The sequence below is a fragment of the Sinohyriopsis cumingii genome, unplaced genomic scaffold (genome assembly GCF_028554795.1).
Source record: "Sinohyriopsis cumingii isolate HCF-2022 unplaced genomic scaffold, ASM2855479v2 utg002414l, whole genome shotgun sequence".
Lineage (NCBI taxonomy): Eukaryota > Metazoa > Mollusca > Bivalvia > Unionida > Unionidae > Sinohyriopsis > Sinohyriopsis cumingii.
In genome coordinates, this window is record NW_028316202.1 from 513,562 (window position 1) to 538,576 (window position 25,015).

A 25,015-nucleotide genomic window follows, 5' to 3' on the forward strand; every position below is an offset into this window, starting at 1 on the left:
GGGCAAAGCTAAGATAATCACTAATTAAGACCACTATAATAAATATGGACTTTGTAGCGCTAAAAACTTTCAAACCATTCTATATATTACAATGACCACCACATTCTCTTGCAAACCGACTTGCGAGAAAATAAACAAACATGATCCAAACAGAACTTGTAAAACAGAGAATCTAATTTATCCCATCACATGTAAGATATGTAGCTTTTTTATGTCAGAGAAAATTAAAAAGTTACATATACGGCTCAGTCTTTGCATATATGATTTGATGGCAAAGAAGGTGTGCATAAGTCAAGTTGCAGAACAGTTCCCTTCCTGTGGCACACTTTCAGTAGTCTAACACTTATGGCAATTGCTCGCAACCGCAACTGGAGTTCCGAGGACAGGAAAGAAAAGGAATCTGTCTTGATACACCGCATTGAAAAATGTTTAATCCTAGGACACTATACAAAGATAGATATGCACAAGTAAAATTATCATCTATTTGCAGCCTGTTTATTTGTATTTAAGTAATTATTTCGATTCCCTTGTTACTCACCAATAATCTATACTTACTATTAAAAAGAGTGAAATATCCAGGATATAATTTACGGCTACTCAGATTTACATAATGAAAACTGTGATGTGGCTCACGGATTTATATGATACAGTTAGATACAGTCTATCAAAAGAAACAACCATACACATGCAGTGATTGCTATTCTAGTTCTTAAAATAACTAACAAAAAGATGTAAGGCCAATAAGTGAAAAATAAGTCAACAAACACATTATTTCCATAGACACCACTGAAAAAGGTAAAAATACAGTTTTGTGAATTAAATTCTAAATAATCATAACTGTCCGAATGTCTAATAATATATAATGTTCTCGATGAACTACAGTTGTCTCGAAGTAAGTAGTCTTGAATGTCCTGATATACCATGGTCTTCTATGTCTGAATATATTAATGATACCGTCACGAAGGTCTTGGAATGAATTTAAAATAAAATCAAAAGTAATATATGTTAATCCGAAAAGTCAATGAGCACGTAAGTAATTCCAATGAATGATTTAACAATATTTCCTTTCAAATGATTTCTAATTGCATCGAGACTGTAAGCTAAATTGTTTCCCATAAACTGATTTAATATTGGAATGAAACTTATTTTCTCACAAGCTCACTATATACGCACATCTCAATTATTGTCCTACGACGCAGTAGATTATTATGGAAACGTGACCATTCCAATGAGAAATTCCGCTAACTGGTAAGCAAGGGTAGGCCTCAGACTCAAATGTTAGACAATACAATGCTTTAAACGTGTCATACAAAACTACCACGTGGATATTTATCATCTCTGTCAATTGTATCATGTGAAGCCGTGTCCCAGAAAAATGAAAATTGATAATTCAGTACCAGATTTACTCACTATTCGTTATTCAAAACAGTACTGAAATGTCAGATAATTTTATAGTCGGATTATGCTAGTGTAGTGTTGAAGAATGCCCACACCAGAACATATACAGAAGATCTTTTTAATTTCTTAGTTTAAGAATTAAGTATAAAGTAGCCATTTTCTCTAATGTACTGAAAAAGAATTGTCTTTCGTGACCCATTGCTTTGTCCATACTTTCGGCTTGTTTTAAAAATCGAAATGACATGAACACATTCAAAAAAATACTTTCTTCTATAATAAATATTGTGTCCAAAATATGGGGACTAAATGCAGGTTCTGGTGCCAGGAGAATATTATATTCAGTATGTATCATTTATAATATCCAAGTAGTGACGATTCGAATAAAGGAAAGATAAACAAGAAACAAACAACAGAAACAATCGTCTTTATACGTTTAAATGAAATAAGCATATGCTCATGAATAAATGTTATGCTTGCATAGTAAGGTATGATTATCTCGCTTATATAAATGATTATCTCGCTTATATAAATGATTATCTCGCTTATATAAATGATTATCTCGCTTATATAAACAATTCACATTACACAAATAACACTATAACTACATTATGCAACACAAGTTTGGTTCCTGGGTAGTAAGTGTTATTTCGTAATTGCATATGCCTAAACAATATAGAACATGCCCCAGAAACTTTGCGTTTGTGACCAGGACAGTGATATTTTGAAATGTATATATTTCCAATGAGAACACGGGAGTATGTGTCTTTTAGTTCACATAAAGTAAAAATACAACAACATATGAATCAAAATTAACATGTATTTATACTAAAATAATAAAAAAAATGACTACAACAGGTTTAGAAGTGAGTAGGTTTTCGAGATTTACGATTATACTGTAAACTACGTTCACGCATCAGCTCCCACATGTAGTCTACCATCATGTATTCGTTTTAATATTGATTGTTGTTGCGTTGAACATTCAGTATATCATGTTGGAAGCGCTCGCTTTGTTCCTCCAAGTACGCTTCCATTTTCTCCTTAAATTTATCAAGATGAGCATCAAGGATATGGACTTTGAGGGACATCCTGCAGCCGATCGTGCCGTGCGTTTTCACCACAATCTCAACCAGCTCCACATTGTTTTTGGCCTTGTGATTGCCCAGGAAGCCCCGAACCACTGCGACAAAGCTGTTCCAATTCGCTTTCTCCTTATTAGTGAGCTTCTTGGGGAATTCATTGCACTTCAGCATCTTATTTATATGTGGTCCGACGAATCGCCGACTTTGATCTTTGCCTCAGATAGCTTAGGGAAGAAGTCTTGAAGGTATTTGAAGGCTGCCGACTCCTTATCTAGAGTTCTGACAAATTGTTTAATAAGGTCCAATGTAATGTGCAATGTTGGTCATTAGTACCTTCCGGTGTCCACCTATGGCTCCCACTTGACGTTGTTCCTCCCCACAGAAAACTCGGTGCGCTGTGGCCAGTCCCACCTGTGTTGTCCTTGGTGTCCCTGCTGTCCCAAAGCAAAGATATCAGTGAAAATTGGTAAAGCCGCCTTAGAGACCCATCAGGAATGAAATCATTTTGAAGCATTCGATGACCTCATCCGTTTTCATCATACGTCAAGGCGTAACAGCAAGGTCTTGATGCTGTTGTAATCTTTTTTTGAGGTGCACGGAGTGAGCCAAGGGAAGAGACGGGTACTTGTTTCTATTATGGAGCAGCACGGCTTTGAGGCGCGTGGATGAGCTGTCATTGAAAAGATTCCACGGAGTACTTTTTCGCTCTTGTCTTGGTACATTGTCCGCAGACATAGGAAAATGCAATTAGGAAATAACACATATTACAGGCTCTTGCAGCCTCTTGATGCCATCTCAGAAAAATGTAGATATGTATCCACTTAGGCTGCTGTAACTAAACTAAACTGGTGGGCTTAAGACCCCTGTATTTATATTACTATTTATATTACTGGAAAGTTTCAGAATGTTCTATAAGATACTCCAAGTTTACGCAGCACTGTATATATCTGGAATGCTTGGAAAATATGTAAGTTTGAAAATATCACTGTCTTGGTCACAAAATCAGTCTTTATCGGGAATGCTAGCCATTTTCTATACTTTTGAGGCATAAACAATTAGGAAATAACACATTCTACCCAGGAACAAAAGAAAATGTTACACGTTGCTATTTATAAGGTACGTCAGAGTGTCCTTACCTGAATAAATGTTCAAAAGAGAAAGCTTAAATGTTTATTTACACTCAATTACTTGTAGACCTTTTATAATTGTTATAATGTTCAAGCTGAACAAGGATGAGAGCACTCCGCTTACTTAATGCATAACAGAAGTGGCACGTTTTAATGTACTTTTATTTAAGTCTTTGGTAATCAAGGTTGTAGTGCAAGGCCTTTGGCATCGTTTCGTCATAACAAATTCACTATATGTTATACACTGAGCCATTGTTATCATGTTAAGCCAAGCACAACAAGAACGAAAAAGAAACCTGCAAAGCTGCGATTGACATTACCTATCTCTTCCAGAAAAAAATTTAAACAGATCAACATGAAATATCTTAGTGTAAGATGTCTTGATTTGAAACGTGCAACTCAAACGACCATCTACTGGAAACCGTATATGCGCTTAATTTTTATGAAGTGTCATCATTGTACAATTTGCTGTTTTTTCTTGTCTGATGTCCGTAATAAAAGCAAGAATCTTGAATACTATCTTAAAAAAAAATCTGATAATTTTGGTTTGTCTTCTTAAGAATGTCATCATGACCATACCCATCAACACGTTTGTAAAGCTATTTCGTATAAGAATTAATAATACAATGATCATTTTCATTATTGCAAAGAAATGGCTCATGCTTCTTTCTTCAATCTCCTCGAAAATATTAATTTTACTGTGCAGCATAATGTGTCATATATAAATGTTGTATTCAGTTAAAAAGGATAGATTACGTTGATACAATATTCGTTTCCTTTGTTAGCCCAGATGGGGCATATTTGATGACTGACCAACATTCTTTTTCTTAACTGCTGTAGACAAAGATGCATATTTTACAAGTTCCGGGAAATTATGAAAAATACCGAAAATCTCTTTATTTATTTGCTTGTTTATGTCTGATCGCATGTTTAATGCACTTTTTCCATAAAAATATAAATGTACTTTATGGCGGAAAACATTGCAGCTCAGTACTGGTTATCACTTTAGGATACAGAAAAGAGAGAAGAGTTAAAATTCAGAGACCTAAATACAAGCCAAGCTGTAAAATAGATTCGTTCTAACGACATTGATTCTTGAATACTCTGCTCAAGTAATGACATATGTGTGTTGGCATTGGCGATGATATGTTTAACATCTCTTTTGATTGCATTTAATGGATGTTTCATTCACATTGTCTGATATCAAATTATTATATTGTTTCAGGAAGAAAGAGAGAAAAAAGGAAAAGTAAGTATTAAGATGCGTTCATTCAGCCAGTAAGTGCACATAATGTTCATCCCTAATACACCTTTTAAAACTTATGTGATAAGGAAGGACATCCAGAACTGGATTGTTTATGTGCATTGACTTTATCATTATAATGTATAGTGTTGGGACTGTACCACATGGTCATAGCGAGATACAGGTTTTGTGATTATGTTGTATGTAACCACTCTCTACCTTATTAATTAGTTGTACTGTCTGGTAGAACCATCTGCAGTTCGTTTATTTACTTGTACCGCATAGTGTGAAAGTGCGCAGTCTACAACCAAGTTACGGCTGATGATCCGAAGCGGCTGGACAGAGAGAGAGGGTGGGTGGGTGGTGCTGACCTGTCACAAACGGTGATTTGGAAAGTATCGGCAGCCAACCAGTTTATGCTGAGATGACGGCAATTTGAGTCTGAACAGTCACTTGATTATTAGATGATATTTGTTTTATCGGTATGACAGGACCACTAATTGACTTGCGCGTAAATTTAGTATGTATATGTCTAAGAAAATTTAATAACTGAAATATAATTTTCAGTTTAATTTAGTTTATGTAATTGATCAGATTTTTATATTTTACATACGGTGGCTTGTGTTGTTCTATTATATATTCCTGCTCATATCGATATTATGCCATCTATTAATTTCATATTTCATCCTATCAATAATACCAACGTCAATCATCTCCAACATAAACAACACCAACGCACCATGATGAGTGGGGATCACATCCTCCTCACGATGGCACCGTCAATAAAAAGCCAAGTGTCAAATTTTAAAAAAAAATCGTCGATAAAATCGCTACCATCGATCACTGCAGACAAGCAAACTACAAGGACATATACATTATTAGACCATGAGAACATCCCAATCCCATCGACATCACATCTCTACGCTACTCATTAACACAACATGACGTGCTCCTTTGATGACAAACGATACTCAGCATATGACATTCAAATATTCGCCATCGGATGCACACATGCATACAAAAATGATAATATATATTATAAACACACTGACACAAAAAACACAGACTCTCACGCACAAAACAAAACAAACAATTGAGCCAGAAAGCACGATACCCTAGCTGTATATATCAAGGGGGCATCGCTCACTTTTTCACGCAGAAAATAGTGAGCCAGAACCCCCATTAAACTGATAATGCCGTTTTATACGTTTACAAGTGTGAATACATTCTCAGTCACTAAGTGTACACAGTGAGCTTTACCGACCACCGAATTATCGTAATCATTTAAAAAGTGCATGATATGCTATGTTAATTATTGATTATTCGGTCCTTACCATTCCAAGCTTTCCTGAGATGTTGACAGAAAACTTTATCCATATACATAATGTGACGTAGCGTTCTTGACATTGGTCGATACTACAAGAAAGGAATGAAAGAAAGTAACCTGTTTTGGAGCCTGGACATTAAGGTTTTAAATGTGCATATAATCTGGATGGTTGGTTAACATTTATTACCACGAGGAAATTTTGTTCTGTACAAAACAGGGATTTTAGTTCACACGTCATGGCTTCACCAAAAATGTATATATTTGTAGCTTATGTGCGTGACCAGATTGTATCGTTTGAAAGTACAGACAAAATGTTTACATTAATGCTAGTTCTTGTGCTCAAAGGTTTCTTAGTCATGCAACAAAAACTTTGTTGATGGTTTATTTTATCGCCACTATCCTACGTTATATTGACAGTTTTAGTATTTTATAGCGAAATGTAAACTATGAATCATCATTTATATAATTTTGTCCTACCTTACAATGGATGAATACGTGGAGGCGTATATACTTCCCCTCTTGAGAACAAATATGTAGGATATTTCATCTTGACTAATATCAGATTTATCCTATTCTTTCAGGAAGAAAGAGAGAAAAAAGAAAGAGTAAGTAAAATTATAGTTGCTTTCAGTAAATATATCAAATCATGCGTTACCTACAATTATATGATTTCTAATATAACAATATTTACGAAAAATAATTATTGCCAACCTTTCCTCATTTTTTTACCATTACCAAAGAAGGATTATTTTCAAACCCGTGTCTATTTAATTTTTTTTTTCGATATTGCACATGTATTACTTTCGACGGAAAACGAAGTAGCATCGTTTGTTCAATAAATGCATGCAAGCGGACACTTTAATGGACTAATACATTATACGTTTGTCTCAAGAAGTGTCTATAATGATATGACATTGTCCTACCAACTTTCTGTCCTGTTAAAGTATTGACTGTCGGGTCCAAACTTTTAGAAGCACTGATATGATAACTAGTGGGTTTCTTTTTCTAAATGTATAATGTGGCTAACATTGTATATTTTATCCCAAACGTAAAGGTCACACGAAGGAAAATGTAATAATGAAACTTGTTTCCATGTGCGGAATACAATTTTAGAAATACCGGAAACACTTTCTTATCATATTCAACAAAACATACGCGATGCGTAGTCCCTGAATCAATGATGGAGCCACACAAGATACGACGTCTGCACGGTTTCTGTTGCTACGTGACCAGCTAAGACATATTGGTATTTAATAAGGAGCAATGAGTTTATCTCGAGCAAAGTAGCTATGCAGTAACAATATTTCAATGAATCTGTCGAGTTAGTATAAAGCGTTAACACTTTAAACTATACGTAATTACTCTGGAGTATGTTCAATGAGATATTCAAACACTGTGACATACACTACTCCAATATTGCAAAATTTGTCTAATTCTACGTTTCATTCTGGCAGGCATGCGTGGGTACACATTATCTTTTGTCACCAAAAAAATGTATTAAATGATCCTAACAATTGCCAAGGCGTTCTACGCATCGTTGTGCTAAATAAGAACGTCATTGCTATATTGAATAAAGACGGACTGCATAGACAAGTCAAAGGGGGGTAATCTATGAAACTCAAACTGGTTTCCGAAAAGGATACTCGCCTATATTAACATGTTTAGTCTTCAAACATTGGTATATAAATAGTTAAGCAGACCTGGTTTCAGATTATTTTTTCCTCTACTGACTTGTTTCAAGCCATTTGATTCGATACTCCCTCATAGTGTTAGGAATGTTTAGAGAAGTAGGGTATCGAATAAAGTTTTTTCGTTGTATATTATCAATGTATATTATAGTTTTGTGTACGTGTATACGCTGATCGGCATTATACACAATTTATCCTTGTCACATAGGAAACAGACACAATTGCATTATAAGTCGTTTAAAGTTGAATTTGTCAATTATTCGATTACTATATATATATATATATATATATATATATATATATATATATGTGTGTGTGTGTGTGTGTGTGTGTGTGTGTGTGTGTAATCTTTTCCATACTTGACAATTTACTATACTGACTGGTGGTGATATTGCTAATTGTGCAGATACTGTAAAAACTCTAGAAATTCAAGTTGAGGAGAAACAGGTTTCAAAATTATTATTGACTAAACACAAAGTACTGCTCGCATAAATGGAGGTATTTTGAAAAATTGTCTATCCCATTTATGCCACAGAACACAATTTGTGTGGTTACCAATATTACACCAGCTTCATATGCAATCTAAGCAATCTGTCCAAAATGTTGTCACCCTCAAGTATAATTTGTCAGCGGTAGGTATTGTGATTTTCCTGGACAATCTTAGTCGTTACCTGCGGTATCCCCCATAAAGCCGAAGGTAAATAAATCAGCAGTTTTCATCAGATACTGTATGCACCAAAACTGCATCCTCCGACCCGCCATTAATCTAAAAGAAAATTAAATTACACACTAGTTTTAAAATTTATTGCAATAACTGATTCCTGATATTTTAACATCTGATTGTTTAATGAATATTTAGTTCTCAAAAGTAAGTCCAGAAATTATGTACGAAAACAACATTATAGGTGTGCGATGGGACAGCTGTATCGAATGCCATATTACCAACTAAAAATCAAATGTGGATGGAATATAGAAGAATATCAGAGGAAACCTCGACATTATGAAATAAGTTCTAAAACAAATAAATGAAAACGGGTCGGGTTGTGCCTGCCTTTTAATCGACTTTAAATTATTTAGGAAACATGTATTATGCAAACAATTGAGAAATTTAATTATTATCTTAATTGCATACTAGACGTGAAAATCGGCAATATAATATATCATTGACATTCTGGCAATTGATGCCATCTTGCAAATCTCGTAATAGCCGCTCCTGCTGAAAGGACGGTCATGTCAACGTGATATTGTTACTAAGAGACTTATTATGATGAAAATGGGGCCGATCTGATGTCAAATATGTGCACCAGTATGGTCATCTTGAAAATCTTTGTTATTGCTACTTCTGAATGAAATGTAATATTGAGATAGGGTTTCCACTAGGATGCTTCTTAAGAGGGGCCTAGTGTTCGAAAGCGCTTACCTTTGCCGATCACGGCTATCTCACCTCTGTCCACGTGGGTTCGAGTCTCTGACTCGGCCAATGTGGGTATGTGAGAAAGCTTGCTAGTGGAATTTCTTGGGCCGGTGGTTCTTAAAGGATTTTTTTTCCGTAGTTCTTCCTGCACCAGGTGTACTTGCCGCCATGTATAGCCTATATTTCACTGAGGAATGGCGTTAACCCAGAGCAAGAAAAACAACATCAAAATAAAAGTTATTTACAATGTCTTACAAGAAAAGGTTATGTAGCGCTTAATTTTTATATTTAAAATACATACGTAGTACTCAGCACATTAGTCATGTCGTGATAAACTTAATGATTTTGTTCTTAAAGATGACACACAAACATCATGCCGGAGACATATAACGTCATGACCCACCCATTTACATTATGCTGACCAGTCCTAACACTAACCTCTTAATGCTGAGCGTCTAGCGAGGTAGCTGCTGATACCATTTTTCTTATGATTCGGCGGGGGTTCGAACCCGCGACCTCCCGAATCCGAGGCGGACGCTCTAAGCACTAGGCAACCGGACCCGTCGTCAAGATTATTAAATCGTTTATATCGTTTATATCAAACAATCACCGGGGGCCCCTAGTGGCCGAGTGGTCTAAAGCGCTCAGCGTTATGGATCACTGCTATCTCACGCCAGTAGCTTCTCGTGGGTCGGTGGTCCTTTTCGGGGTTTTCCGCGAGTTATTCCTGCACCATTTATACTGGCCGTCATGTATAAGTCTATCTTGTGCTGAAAAATGACGTTAACCCCTATAATAATAACATAAAAATCAAACAGCCATTTTTCCATCTGCTAAATCATCCAAAATCATTTTCTTGTGTTTTTTACAAAGTGTTCCTTACAATACAAAATTCTAATTTGAATGATGCGTGAAAACAACAAATACTATATGCAATATCCTCATGGCCTTTTTATTTGTACTTAACCATTTTATTAGTACTTAATCATTTTATCCGTATTTAATCATTTTATTTTTATTTAATCATTGATGTTTTCAAAGTGGAACTGTTTTCAATTTGTGTATCCCTTAATGCTTCAGTACCGAAAACGTTTACTTTAATTTTAATCGAAAGTCTGCCAAATGATAGGAATATATCTTAGCAGATGTGTGGATTGTATTTGCATTAGTGCTTTTGATTCTGATATTGTGCTTTTAGCTACCATTGGACTTGGTGTCCTACGTTAGTTGCATCAGTATCATTATATTTAAACATCGCGTTAAATTCAAGCTTTAAATGAAGTAGAATTAACTGCTGTCATCCATTTTGCATTTACGGCTAATATACATTTGATGTTTATTCATTAATTCGGTGGGGATAGTACAACGAATTCGGGTCAGAAAAATGCCATTGTGAATGGACTATATCAGCCATTTATACAAGACAAATTATGCAATTATTACAGATATATTTCATCAACATATAATACATGTTTTGGCATTAATAATGGTTCATTGGATTCAGCCAGTATAAAGATAGTTAAACAAGCTTATGTGCACGCGACCATGGTTGACATCTTGTTTTGTCATAAAAATCATCACGTTTTATACTTATCCACGCCGATAATTATAACATTTAAGTCCATGCTCCATATATAGGGATATGAATCAATCAGCTTTGACAAAAATGATGCAGTTGACGTTGCCTAACACTTCCAAAGAAGTGTATTCAGATTGGTCTGAAATACCCATAGTGTAAGATTTTATAATCAGATTCTCGTTATTGTTCGAGAATGTACACACCAGCACAGACACAAAAACACTTTTTATCATTATTTTGTATAAAAAATGAAACACACACTGCCAATTTATACAAATCTAGTAAAATAGCATTTTGCCGTCATATGACCGTGCTTGATCCACGTTTTTCTTTTCTTTTTCAAATTACATCGATTGACGAAAATAATATTTTATGATCTAATGCAGAGAGAACGGTTCTTACAATCTCATAGCGTAAGATGAACTGTTATGAAAAGTGCAAGTTTCTTATTTTCCTTTCTTCTAATATTCAAATATCAACAAATGATTATCTTCTGGAAGACGTATCAAGTGTGCAATGTGAATTTAATTAGGACAGTGTCGTATTTGCATAATGTACTACCTATTCCTTTTCCTTGATGAAAATAGTGAGGAAACCTGATAAGATTTTCTAATCATATTATCTTGGTCTTTCAAGAATGTCCACACCAGTACATACACAAAACACATTTGTATCATTTGTGTGTAAGAAATAAACATACATTGCCAATTTATACCAATGTACTGAACTATCATTTTGGATATACTGTACTGTAGAGAGAGAGAGAGAGAGAGAAAGAGAAATGTTCTGCAGGCATTTGTGCAGCAAAAAACTCTTTAATTATACAAACTAATCAAATACTGAAGAAAGAGCATGGATTTGGAAAAAAAGAATGACAGCTAATGTCTTCGAAAAAATAAGCAGATGAGCATGTTTGAAAACGTTATACTTTTCTGAAATAAAACAATATTGGTTTTGTTTGCCCACTTTCCTGATCACAAATTACCGCATCCGCGGTACGTTTTACTTATACCAGTCCACACGACAATTGAGAGATGAGTGACTTCATAATTATACACACAGTTTGAGGGCAAATGCAGTGAAACAATAATAAAACAAGAACTTCAGAGAGGCAGTGTATATTTGATGATAGGCTGTCTGCCGTTTAATTTGTTGTTGGAATTAGCAGCGCACTTTACTTTTTGCCTACATTTAGATATTACCAAACTGATGAAACATTGCAGGATAAAGAAAGGAAAGAAAAGTTCATATTCAAAGATTTACATACGAAGCAAAGCGTACAATATACTTTTTAAAACGACAACTATTTCGTGTCCTCTCCCTTTCTGGAGAGCATATTATAGGCATTTAGATCATCTTCTCTAACATCAGACTTATTCTTTTCTTTCAGGAAGAAAGAGAGAAAAAAGAAAGAGTAAGTAAACAATAAAGATACTCTGCGTAAATAAGCACAAATCATGTATTACTTGCATTTATTATGCGATGTCTGAGACGAATATATTTATGAAAAGTAATTATTATCCAAAATTTTTATTCATACCCTTGTCATATTGGTTCTATATCGCGCATTTATTGCTTTGTGGGAAAAAGAAATAACGTCCTTCTTTTAGCAAATCCGTACAACCCGGCACTTGTATTGGCTAATTAATTATACCTTTGGTTCATGATGTGAATATTATAGTTCTACATTGACCGACCAGCTGTACATCCTGTTAAATCATTGACTGCCCGGCCTTGAACTTTACAAGCCTTGACATGATAATTAGTTGCACTTTTCTAAATATATACTATGATTAACATTGTTTTGTTATATCTTACATTTCAAGGTCACAAGCAGGGAAATGTAACCATGAAACTTGATTTTAGAAATACGGACATCATTTTCTTATCATATTCAACAAAATATACGGGATGCGTATCTTGAGTATAATATAGTCATGTCGTTGTTAAAATGATAATGTCACAAAAATTACCGATTTACTTGTATGACATTCGGTTTTGTTTAGGCTACAATTGATTATTGAGCGCCAAAAGATGAAATTAACATTAAGTGAACGTTTAGTTTATATGTACATATGGCCTAACAATCCCTGCGCAACTATGTTTCAAAGCACAGTAGGCACAACTCTAATTAGTGATCACAATTACTCTGTAAATGGTGCATTGTCTAAAATGTACTTCATTAAATAGATAGTAAATAGTGTCTAAAACTCTGCACATAACATTATCGAATATATACATTCTACACCTTCCGTTTCATAGCAACATTTGTTATATTTAAATGTCCGCTTGATTTTCCAATGAAAATATGACGGAGGCAGTACAAATGGCGTAACTATGTTTCAAAATAGCCGCCAAATCTCAAATTCGTGACCATACTTACTCTATATTGGTAAATTTTCTAAAGTGTATTTGGTTTCATTGGTATTAAATAGTGTCTGAAACACTCTTCAGAACAATGTCAAATATATACATTCTAACCATTATCTTTGATGGCAACGTATGCTAGATCTAAATGTATGTTTAATTTCTCGCTGAAAATATATCGGTTGTAGTCCAAAATATGTGCGTTAGCTCTGTTATTTCGCCAGTCAGCACAAGGAGTTTGTTGCTGCTACTCCTTCTAAAATATTAAATAACGGATATCATTAAAATTCTTGTAAAACCCGCTCCTCCTGAATGGCTGGTCATTTGAAATTAAGTTTGTCCTAGCGATGCCATTCAGGCATCGAATATTCCTGTCACGGTGGTGATCTTGAAAACCTTGTTATCAATATTTTTTCCTGAATCAGTGATTATATCAGCATAGCGATTTCGCCGAAATACTAATATTGATGCTTATTTGGTTTTAAATTAAAAAAATGCCCACGCTGCTGGTAATATGTTTGTCAATTGGCATCCTGACAAGCTTGGAATAACTACGTATTCCTCATGACTGTTCAACTCTAAATTGTGCTTTCCTTCAAATCCTTCTTACAATGTATAGTATATACGTAATAACTAGAAATGTTGTTAATCTTATATGAAGTATGGCACAATGGCATCCATCTTGAACATCTTGTCATTGCTGTTGTTACGACTCTAGATCTTTAACTAAATAGAGTAAAGAATTTAAACAAGAAATTACAAAAGACATTTCATATATCTAGATTACAGATGTGAATATTCCAAACAGACATTATTGTGATTTATATTCCAAATAATTTCAAATGTCCTATCATAATTTCAAAAGTAAATACTGGTTTGGAACGAATTTCAAAAGTCTTGAATGTGCTGATGTACGATAATGACACAATCAAGTATGTATTTTAATGAGCCGCTTAGATTGCCTATAGTATAAATGGGGGGTGTGGGTTGTTGTTAATGAAGTCATTACGGTCACTCTCGCGAATATATGGTTGAAATCCATTGGATGCGGGCCGACGTCTGTTCGGACTAGCGTCCATCTCAAGTTTGAGTAGATCATATTTGCTCTTCCGGTGATAACATCCTTCATAAATTGTCGTTAGGTTGGTGCGCTATCTTCAACCAACCACGACTACAGTTATCACGAGATAAGTACAACGAACTTCAATAACAATATTACTTGACATGAATTTCAACGTGGGTCATATTCCTTAAATGTTTGTCAGATCCACGGAGAGGTTTTCTTTATTGTCTGTGTTTATTATGCAACGAATCAATGTCGCATAACACACCAACAGGGTTTAACCAAGTGATATTATCATAGCGGCACAGATTATGGTATTGAAACGATATGATTACAAAATCACTTCGTCGTCAGATAATTTACAAGCACCCGTCGCTGTCATATTTTTACAAATATATTCCCGATACGTTCCGTGGACGAAGCCATTCTGTATATTATTACGTGCCGCTGATATAATACGCTTATCATCCATGGTCTTCTTGTCACTCAACAGTTCGCGACGAACTCAGACATTGTGTTCACATATATAATACTTTAGTGACCGTATGTATGACTACCGTGAACACTACCTTGATATGTGTTGGCGCCATTATCCTCAACTCGAAAAAATCAGTCATATTGATACATATCCAATAGGGAGACCGGTTCTAATTATAATTTTCCGCGTAATTATTTTGTTCTAAATATTGTCAAGTCGCTAAATGTCAGTCTAGCAAAAAAGGAAAACAAACAAAAACAAAACAAAATAACACCAAAACCACATTAGTTTCACGTATTTCTTTATCGAACGAAATTAATCTTTATAGCTAAATGTAACCAGGAATGATGTTTGTTCTCGAAACAATCAGAACACATGGTTGCCTTTTGTGTAATTACCCACACACTGATTTTTGAGTATATTGACATAAATGTCAGCAACGAGATTACATTACGATTGACATGAATCTTAGAAAGAGTATGATCATTTCTGTGGGATCGGTAATATTAGACATTTAACATTTTTCTAAATGTGGCAAAATTTCAATGATTTGTATCCATTTCATGTATCGGCGGTCCTGCAGCGTGTCTTTAGCGATTTGTATTACCAGTCGTGCAAATGATACTTATTCGTCGAATCGTCCTTGAAAATATTACAAGCAAATTCACATTCGCCGAAATGTGACTGAACAATCACCGTAGCTCACGCTGCTGTAACAACTAAACTATGTAACTTTGTAATGTTTTATTGTTATTTATTAATCAGTAGATTAATCGGTTCAATGGGGAGCCCGTATGTATCCGAACCCATGTCGCCGCTAGTAGATGAGTGATCCATACATCAGGATATTCTAATGGAGTCTAGGTGCATTGCTGATTATGTAATTTTTAACAAATTGTATACTATTAAGTGAATTTATTTGGATAAGCACACAAATGGCAGAAATAGCACCATCTCAATGTATAGCAGAACATCCCACTCCTGAAGTGGACATATTCCAAAAGGACCTCGGAGTGGACATTGCCAAGTACAAATATGTGGATACACAACGTGTACACGATATAGCAAAAGCCACACCAAAGTTTTGACGTCGAGGAAAAGGAAACAAAAGTTGTTCAGTACATTTCAGTGGTATAATTTACTGTCATATGTATCTGCATTCTCATAATACACGTTTTACAAATGCTACATGGTTATAAAAATATAGTCTCCTATACAAAGTGAAATATATTAACCGGATGAAACAGATTTAATCGCGACACTGAAAACTGTACTTTGGAAATTTCTGCAAAATGTGGTACAGATACCAACGTGAATTTATATGTCATAGTCAGATCAGGGAACAATTGTAGATAACTGTGTTGGAAAGCAGAAAACCACTGTTGATGTTCGGAAAACCACAAGTAAGGTCAGGCCGTCGTAGAAGAGTTTTACGAGTTATATCCTGATGACTACGACACTACGACTACGCACAAACACGCATTCACCACAAGATTATTTATCTAAAATAATGCCATAGCTGATTCCGTGAATATATCAAAATTTGTCGACGACACAATTACAGCTGATGCTGATTTTAAGTTGTCTTGTTGGGCTGTTTATAATTTATCGGACGGATGAGTGCAGATATTCCCACAGATAAAACAGCCGACCTTGAAAACCGTGGATCGAGTCTTGAGGAAATGCAAGTAGAACAAGATTAAATAAGTTCCCGTACAGAAGAAATTGCAGATATCGAACACGTTCGAGCAGGGGTAATTCTGCTACATGACAAATTAGAGGAAAGATATGCCATTTATTGTGAGCCTTACGGAGCCTTATTGCGACTATATTTCGTTCCCGGGACTATATTTCTCAGAGGGAATAGCGGTTGTTAGTTTTTATCTACCTCGAAGGTAATAGGCATTCTAGCTGTAAGACGTATCGCCTAAAAATGGCATCAGCCACAAAATGAATCACTATGTCACCCGCACTACATGTCCCTTCCTCGGCACCAACGATTTCATCCAAAGTACCTGTACCACAAGCACCTGCATCATCAGGAATTACATCGGTCTGCGTGGGACATCGTTCAGTGGTGGAGAAACATACTCTTACTCTGATTGTTAAAATGTGTGGCTGCTTCGAGAGGTTGTCTGGGTATAATTTGAGCTATGGTGTGGAATTTGTTTAAATGGCCGCTGCGGTTGTCGGAATAGTCGCCTGTGATACAGTAGTGGCGTTAATCATACCGATAGCAGCAGGCTAAACCGCGTGGAAATTGTAACGAGATAAACCACAACGACGATGATAACAAATATGGTTTATGTACCAATGAGGTTGCAGCGATTAGTTGTCGTGTAGTATTCAGTCTAATCAAGATTACGTTGCGCAGTATGTACACGTTCCTGAAGTAAGGTCTATTCGATTTTCTCCGCGGCGGCTTCCCTTTGTCAGCCAACGTTGGTAAATTTGTATGCAGCTACTCGTTGGCCGCGTCGTCGCAGGGAAGTGTATCATAACATTTGTCCCTCTCCACTGTCATCATGTGTCTATATATGATGAATTTTATACAACATGTTTTACTTAGCTCTGAACGGTGTTACCTTGGGGGATCCGGGTGAATTATATTTAACAATCGAAATAGTGCTGGCCACGTTCAAAATCTCTTTGAAGGGATTCCATTAAGTAATTTCGTTTGTCTATATTCTTATGGGCCTATTTCAAGTGTTCAGCTGACATTTCTACTATCATTGTTGTGACTATCTCCGCGGGTTATTTAAACACAGAGACACGTAAACGGCAAGTACAACGACGGGTGTTACATTTCAACAAGATTATAAAAGACATAATTATGCTATGACTGACTGACAGCATATATACAACTATGTATTGTACATTTCAGCGTGGTTTTTACTAACCATAATGCGAACTTGACTGAGTTCGGATCGTTGGTGAATTTGTATGGGTTGATTAAAACTATATTTATCTCATATGAATATATATCAACAGCTTCACCTCAAATATAAGTCCATGTAAACTAAATCAGTAAACTCGAGCCTACTCTCAGTAAGTTTTATAATGTATACGTGATAAGCATGGATGTATTTGTGGAAGTGTTCGGAAAGGAGCGAGTTTATAAGAGTATCAATCTTCATGTGGTGTAGGCTAAGATCAGGATATATTAACAAGGTCACGATACGATTTATGGAATTCATGTTGAATTTTGTCATCAGAGATATCTCGGGAAATTGCTATTGTGATAAATGCATACTTATGTCGATTATAAGTCTTTATGTTGGCACAACGGATGAATCATTTGATATGAAAAACAATACATTAACAAATATACCAATACTTCCTTTGGAAACCAACCTGGTAAGGAAATAATAAACGGATCTCTATATATCTTTATTAGCGTTAGTCTCTGCAATTTACACATATTCGACGCCGTTCCCAAACACGTGAGTCCTAATGCAGGGTCAGTACTTGATTTTATCGTCATTACTCATCGGGAGTGCATGTATTGTATCGCACCGAATGGGCTGCAACTCGTCGAAGGAACTTTGACGATGGCAAAAAACGGCGGTAATAAATTCATAAACAAATTTATAAGATCAAATCGCTATTGGTGACGCAAATAAATGAATATACGAATTCCCATTGCTACAGTGTATGACATCTATATATTACTATTCTATGTACATATCGATTGTCGGGGAGAAATACCCGACATATAGTCCCTATGATTTTAAAGAATGTTCATTCTACATCAATGCCTAAAACTTTAATTATTAACAGCGTTTCGTTGCCATTGCTTAATGGGTGTATGAAATGTGGTATCGAAACGAATCACAATATCGTCCCAAATATTTTAGATCCTTCATATGTCACCGATGTAATATTTAGAAATGTCACTGATGATAGGTATAAGCTGTGTTTTTTTTTAACAATGTCCGGGACAATCGCGTGGATGAACGGGGAAAAACATTGTTGATATAAAAATGAACCACATATGACTAGAACGAAAGGCTAATCAGTGGTTTTCATTACAAATCCAATTGCTTTTAAATACGACTGATGGATAAATGCAAAATGCCATAACGAGGACCCGGAAGCACACAAACGATCCACATAAATGTTGTTGATTCCACTCTTGGACGACAAGCCGCTCGAGAATGAACAGCAATTCGAGCCAAAGTTGCAAATTAACACGAGTCACTCTCCGACACATTATATGCGATAAATATCGAATATGAAATGTTCGAAGAGACCTTCGGTAAAATACAGCATTGAGAGTGATCCTCATTGACTAAATATGCGAATTCAATTCAATAATACCTAACTAATCTAGCAATCTATAAAACATATCTTATATCATGCTTATTGTATAATTTACTAGCTGTTTAAGTCATTCTTATTGTTATCCTCACCGACCTGACAACCAATTTATTGTCATTTATATCAATTAAATTCAGGTACTTATTACGATATAGTTGAAATGTAAATAAAAAATCATTCTCGCTCCAGATTTTATATTTGACTCATTACAATCAAGTCATATTTTTGTGTCTGTAGTAAACCTAATTGGAAGTTAATATAAATGTAATACTCCTTATATAATGTCCATTCATCAAAAGACGTTATATAATGAATTAATTGAATAGGGCAAATATATATCCTGAACTTGTGTGACATTTTCATGTACCGAACTGTACATCAAAACAATGATAGTAATCAGGCCTTGTATAAAAAAACAAGGCTGTCATGGTTATGAACTGTAGCTTTAATCAATGTTTCTTTATCATTGAATCATTTGTGTTTTGGTTGAAAATAAATCAAGACTGTACTTCCTTCTCCGTTCCTTAGTCTACTGGTAACATACTCTAATGTAGTATTATCAAGACCTAGTTTGGCCATTACAAAAAGAAAATATATTTAGATTGCACGTGAAGATAATATGATATGTATTAGGGCGATTATATTTTTATTAACTGTTTCAGCTGTATATACACTCTTCAAAAAGGCAATTATTATTGAACCTTTCTAGCTGATATATCTCGAACCATTAACTTTCTAATCCTTGAAGGTCTAATCTTCTCCTGGAAAACTGGAGCATATATGAGTCAAATTAGATTTCCTTGATATGATATATTCATCTCTGAATGATGCTTAGTTATTCCACATAGCAAGGGACTGATCGAGGTATTTAATTACCTTTGGGACATTGCGCTTGATATTTGATAGCTCATTGTGTATATATACAATGCACTCATACTACTCTTTCTCAAATGTTATCTTACCTATATGCAAGATAATATCAATATTGAACATGTATCACTTTTAGCTCTAACAAACTGAATAAAGTGTTCACCTAATTTATACATGATGCTGAAAAATGAAAGTATATGTGTAGGTGATAAAAAGAGCAAGGACATTAAAGATATAGGACAAAGTGTAGGAGGTCAAGTAATGTGGAGCAAATATGAATAGATTATACATTACATTGTTTTGTTAGAAATGTCAATGTGCTGCCCTAACATTTTATGATTGATATGTATGGCTAATATGGAATACTCAAAAATACATTACCTGTTGTAATTTAGTGTACTGATGGTAGTCACTCAGGATCTCTTAAACATGTATAAATTTAGCATGTACATGTCATTTAGTTAGAATACGTCCATAAATTATATCTTCTTTTTCATCTTTATATGGTATCCTGAGAATGTTTAATTCATACTCTATGGAGATTTAAACCCAGGCTTGTGGGTCTCAATTTAAATATATGTAGAGTACAAATTAAATGTTATCTAACCTGTATGATAGTATTATTTGTATTCAGGTTCAGGGGCAGGTACCCTTGCCGGGGTTTATACAGAATGTGTCTAATTATGTCATATGTCCAATAACCTATATATGGTTAAAGTAAAAGTTAGACCTGGTCACGCATGCATTCAATATAGATTCTTTCAGTAACAGGTGTCATAACTGTTTTGTCATGCATACCTTTATATAGCAATTATTCACTTTATTTGGATCCTCATGCATCCATATTCGTATGGAAAGTCATATTTACATACCCCGAGAAGTAACTATGGCAAAAGTCTATGTTAAAGTACTCTGACATATTTGGACATTAAACAAACAGGACAAAAAACAAACAAAAAGATATTAAAATGGGACTGATTGCACACTAGACTGACATATGCAACTAGCCAACGAAAGTAGTTGACTAGGAAATCTCAGTCAATAGGATGATTTTTTATAATTTTTTGTCCAAATTTGTTGATATACAAAAATAGTTATTTCATGGCTTCTCTACATTAATGGTAACATGTCTCTAACAATAGAGTTATGCCTATATTACTGAAATGTGACAATGTAAATGATAATATACCTCATTAGTCGAAGACCTGGTGTGAAACAGAAATTTTTAAATTTAGTATGCAAACTTTGCCTCATTGTATATGTTATATACATATATTGTACATAAGAAACAGTTTAAATCTTGTCTTCTCTCTAAACATTATTTTCATGACCCATGTTTGTATCAAATTGGTGTCAGATACCTGTGTACAAACAAACACCAGCCACTTCTTCAACAAATCCTTGACTGACAGGTACAGAAACTAAAACTATGCAAAAGTAAATAATATATGACAATCCTTGATATTAAGCAATGTTGAACATTGCTAATTGTTAATGGTGGAAATATATACAAAATTATTCACTTGGTGTGAATCATCATTACCTGAGCACTAGGACAAGTGATATTGGTACATGGCACAATGTGTATCTCATGAGAAGAAGAGTACAAGTTGTTTTTGTGAACCAATGAGAGCAAAAGTCTATTACGATCAACAATCAGGGGGCATAACTCAATCAGATAATGATGTAGAATACATTCATTTGAGACCTTGTCAATATAGCACTGCATATAAGATTTAGTTGATATCAATAGGACCAAGCAAAAGTTATCATCAGACAGAGTTCTGTACTAACTAAAAATTGGATACAGTTTGAAGAAGCATCCCCGGCCGAATCATACTTGAGACTTGCAAAGATGGCTCTAACAGCTGCCTCGCTTGGCGCTCAGCATTCAGAGGTTAATGTTAGGACTGGTCGGGCTTGTGTCAGGATAATATGACTAGGTGGGACATCATGCTACATGTCTGCGGCATGATGCCCCAGTGCTAGACATTAATATAAACTGACACAATGTAGACATCATAGCGATATGACTGAACAATTGTCAAAGCTACATTAAAAATCCAAGTCACCCACCCAACCACACATGCATACAATTTAAGTTGTTTAATTCAATAGTTAGTACTGTCATACAAGTATATCTATACTTTGTAGTAGAATTCATTCGTACAGCTGATCATGGTGAAATCAACAACTGAACTGCTCGAGCATTTGATTGGTTCACTGAGATTTGAAGGTCAGAATAGGGCTGCTTCTGTAAAATAATAAAAGTTAACTGTTCGAGATTGTTCTGAATCAGATATTTTTTATTTTATTTTAAACACCGAACAGGAAATATATAGTGAAGATAGATGTTTCCTGTAGATTTTTATGTAGTTGTGCTAGCCTTCGTAAGATGCGTTGAGAGAGAACATGTGATTCTTGGAAAATATATTGAGAGAGAACATGTGATTCGTTGAGAACATAATGAGAGAGAACATGTGATTCGTTGAGAATATAATGATAGAGAACATGTGATTCATTTATAATATATTGAGAGAGAACATGTGATTCATTGATAATAAATTGAGAGTGGTATATCTTGGCATCCGTCCGTCTACGAGAGACGATGGCATAGCTCCAAAGTACGCTTTTGCTTATCCTTCTTTTTAGCTCTCTTTTCAGCTTGCTTTATTCTTCTCTTTTCCTCTGCGTTTTGAACTCCCTGCCTGACAGCTAGACGCCAGCTGGAACGGTTGTTTGCATAGCTCTCCCAGTCGTTGACATTGATGTTTGCTGTCTTCATATCCTTCTTGCAAACATCTTTGTAGGCAGATGTGGTCGTCCAGTTGGTCGTGCACCTTCTGCTGACTCCCCATATAACAGGTCCTTGGGAATGCGACCTGGATCCATTCTCTTGACATGGCCGAGCCAGCGAAGGCGCCTCTCGCTGAGTATGGAGAACATGCTGTTCATGTTGGCGCGTTCTAGAACCTCTGTGTTGGGTACTTTGTCCTGCCACTGGATGTGCAGAATGCGCCGCAGACATCTCAGGTGGAAGCTGTTGAGTTTCCTCTCGTGTCTTGCATAGGTGGTCCATGTTTCGCTGCTGTAGAGAAGTGAGCTGAGCACGCACGCTTGGTAGACGCGCAGTTTGGTCTTCTCTGTGAGGTTGGGGTTGTTCCAGACTCTCTGGTTAAGTCTGACCATCACTGCTGCTGCCTTGGCAATCCTGCCGCCCACCTCAGAATCAATGGAGAGTGAGCTGGAGATGTTAGACCCGAGGTATGTGAAGTTCTCGACAACTTCCAAATTGTACCCATCGATGGAGACAGAGGGAGGGGAGTCTGTGTCCTGTGCCATGACATTCGTTTTCTTCAAACTGATGGTCAGTCCAAATTCCTTACATGCATGGGAGAGGCAGCATACCAGCTGCTGAAGTCCATCTTCCGTGTGTGATGTCAAGGCTGCATCGTCGGCAAAGAGCAATTCACGGATGAGTATCTCTGTGACTTTAGTCTTAGCACGGAGACGGGCGATGTTGAACAGCTTGCCGTCAGCCCTGGTATGGATGTACACTCCCTCGCTGCAGTCCTTGAATGCGTACTGGAGAAGCATGAAGAAGAAGATGGCAAAGAGCGTCGATGCATGGACACAGCCTTGTTTGACTCCGCTAATGACTTGGAATGCTTCAGATGTTGCGCCATTGAAGCACACTGTGCTGTGCATGTTCTCGTGGAACGACATAATGACAGCAAGCAGACGTGGGGGGCAGCCGATCTTTTGCAGGAGTCTGAGGAGTCCACTCCGACTAACCATGTCAAACGCCTTCGTCAAGTTTATGAAGGCAATGTAGAGGGGCATCCACTGCTCGCGACACTTCTCCTGCAGCTGACGTAGTGAGAAGATCATGTCTACACTTGACCTGCCGGCTCGAAATCCACACTGGGATTCTGGGTAGACGCGGGAGGCTAGGATCTGCAAGCGCGCCAAGGCAGCACGGGCGAAGGCCTTTCCGACGATGCTGAGGAGGGAAATGCCCCGATAGTTGTTGCAGTCGCTACGGTCTCCTTTGTTTTTGTACCAAGTGACGATGTTGGCGTCACGCATGTCCTGTGGGATGTATCCCTGTACCCAGCAAAGGCAGAGGAGTGTGTGTAGGGGCTGGAGCAGTGCTGGTTTTCCGCTCTTGAGGACTTCAGGCGGAATGCCGTCGCTTCCAGGAGCCTTCCCACAGGCAAGGCAATCGATGGCTTTTCCGAGCTCTTCCAGGGTGGGCTGTGTGTCTAGCTCCTCCATGACAGGCAGGTCTGGAATGGCATCCAGGGCAGTTCCAGTGACATTGTTTTGGGTTGCATATAGCTCGAGATAGTGCTCAAACCATCGCTGCAGTTGTTTATTGACCACTGACCTACAGCAGATCGACGATGCACGGAAGACTGCCGTCATTGACAGAGAACTCTCCCGACTGAACATCGACATTGCCTGCCTCCAGGAGACCCAACTGGCTGACAGCGGCACCATCAGGGAAGCCAATTACACATTATTTTGGCAGGGGAAGCCCTTGGATGAACCTAGGCAGCATGGTATAGGCTTTGCCGTGAAGAACACGCTAATCGCCTTCATTGAACCTCCATCATCAGGTACTGAGAGAATCCTTGTCCTCCGGCTGTCAACATCCTTAAGCCCGGTCAACATCTTAAGTGTGTATGCCCCAACCCTCTACTCCACCTACGAGGAGAAAGACAAGTTTTATGAGGCTCTGGATCAGGCAATATCCAGTATCCCCAACAATGAAAGCCTTTACTTACTAGGAGACTTCAATGCAAGAGTGGGAGCTGACCATGAGGCCTGGTCCACCTGTCTCGGCTTTTACGGAAGGGGCAAGATCAACGAGAATGGTCAGCGACTGCTGGAGTTGTGCTGCTCCCATAGCCTATGTGTGACCAACACTTTCTTCAAATGCAAGGAGATCCACCAGGTGTCATGGAGACACCCACGTTCACGCCACTGGCACCAGCTAGATCTCGTCATCACCAGGCGTGCAGAACTGGCCAGTGTCCTCCTTACCCGCAGCTACCAC

General features: G+C 36.7%; 1 protein-coding gene across 1 annotated transcript in view; it reads left to right on the forward strand.

The window, feature by feature from the left end:
- The window catches only part of LOC149770756 (E3 ubiquitin-protein ligase TRIM56-like), an 87,486-nt gene that overhangs the window by 12,629 nt on the left and 49,842 nt on the right, over positions 1 to 25,015 (forward strand). Inside the window, exons 2-4 of the mRNA XM_089949163.1 lie at positions 4,830 to 4,853; positions 6,756 to 6,779; positions 12,246 to 12,269. Of these exons, the coding sequence (XP_089805289.1) occupies positions 4,830 to 4,853; positions 6,756 to 6,779; positions 12,246 to 12,269 (72 nt within the window). The remainder of the gene's footprint in view (positions 1 to 4,829; positions 4,854 to 6,755; positions 6,780 to 12,245; positions 12,270 to 25,015) is intronic.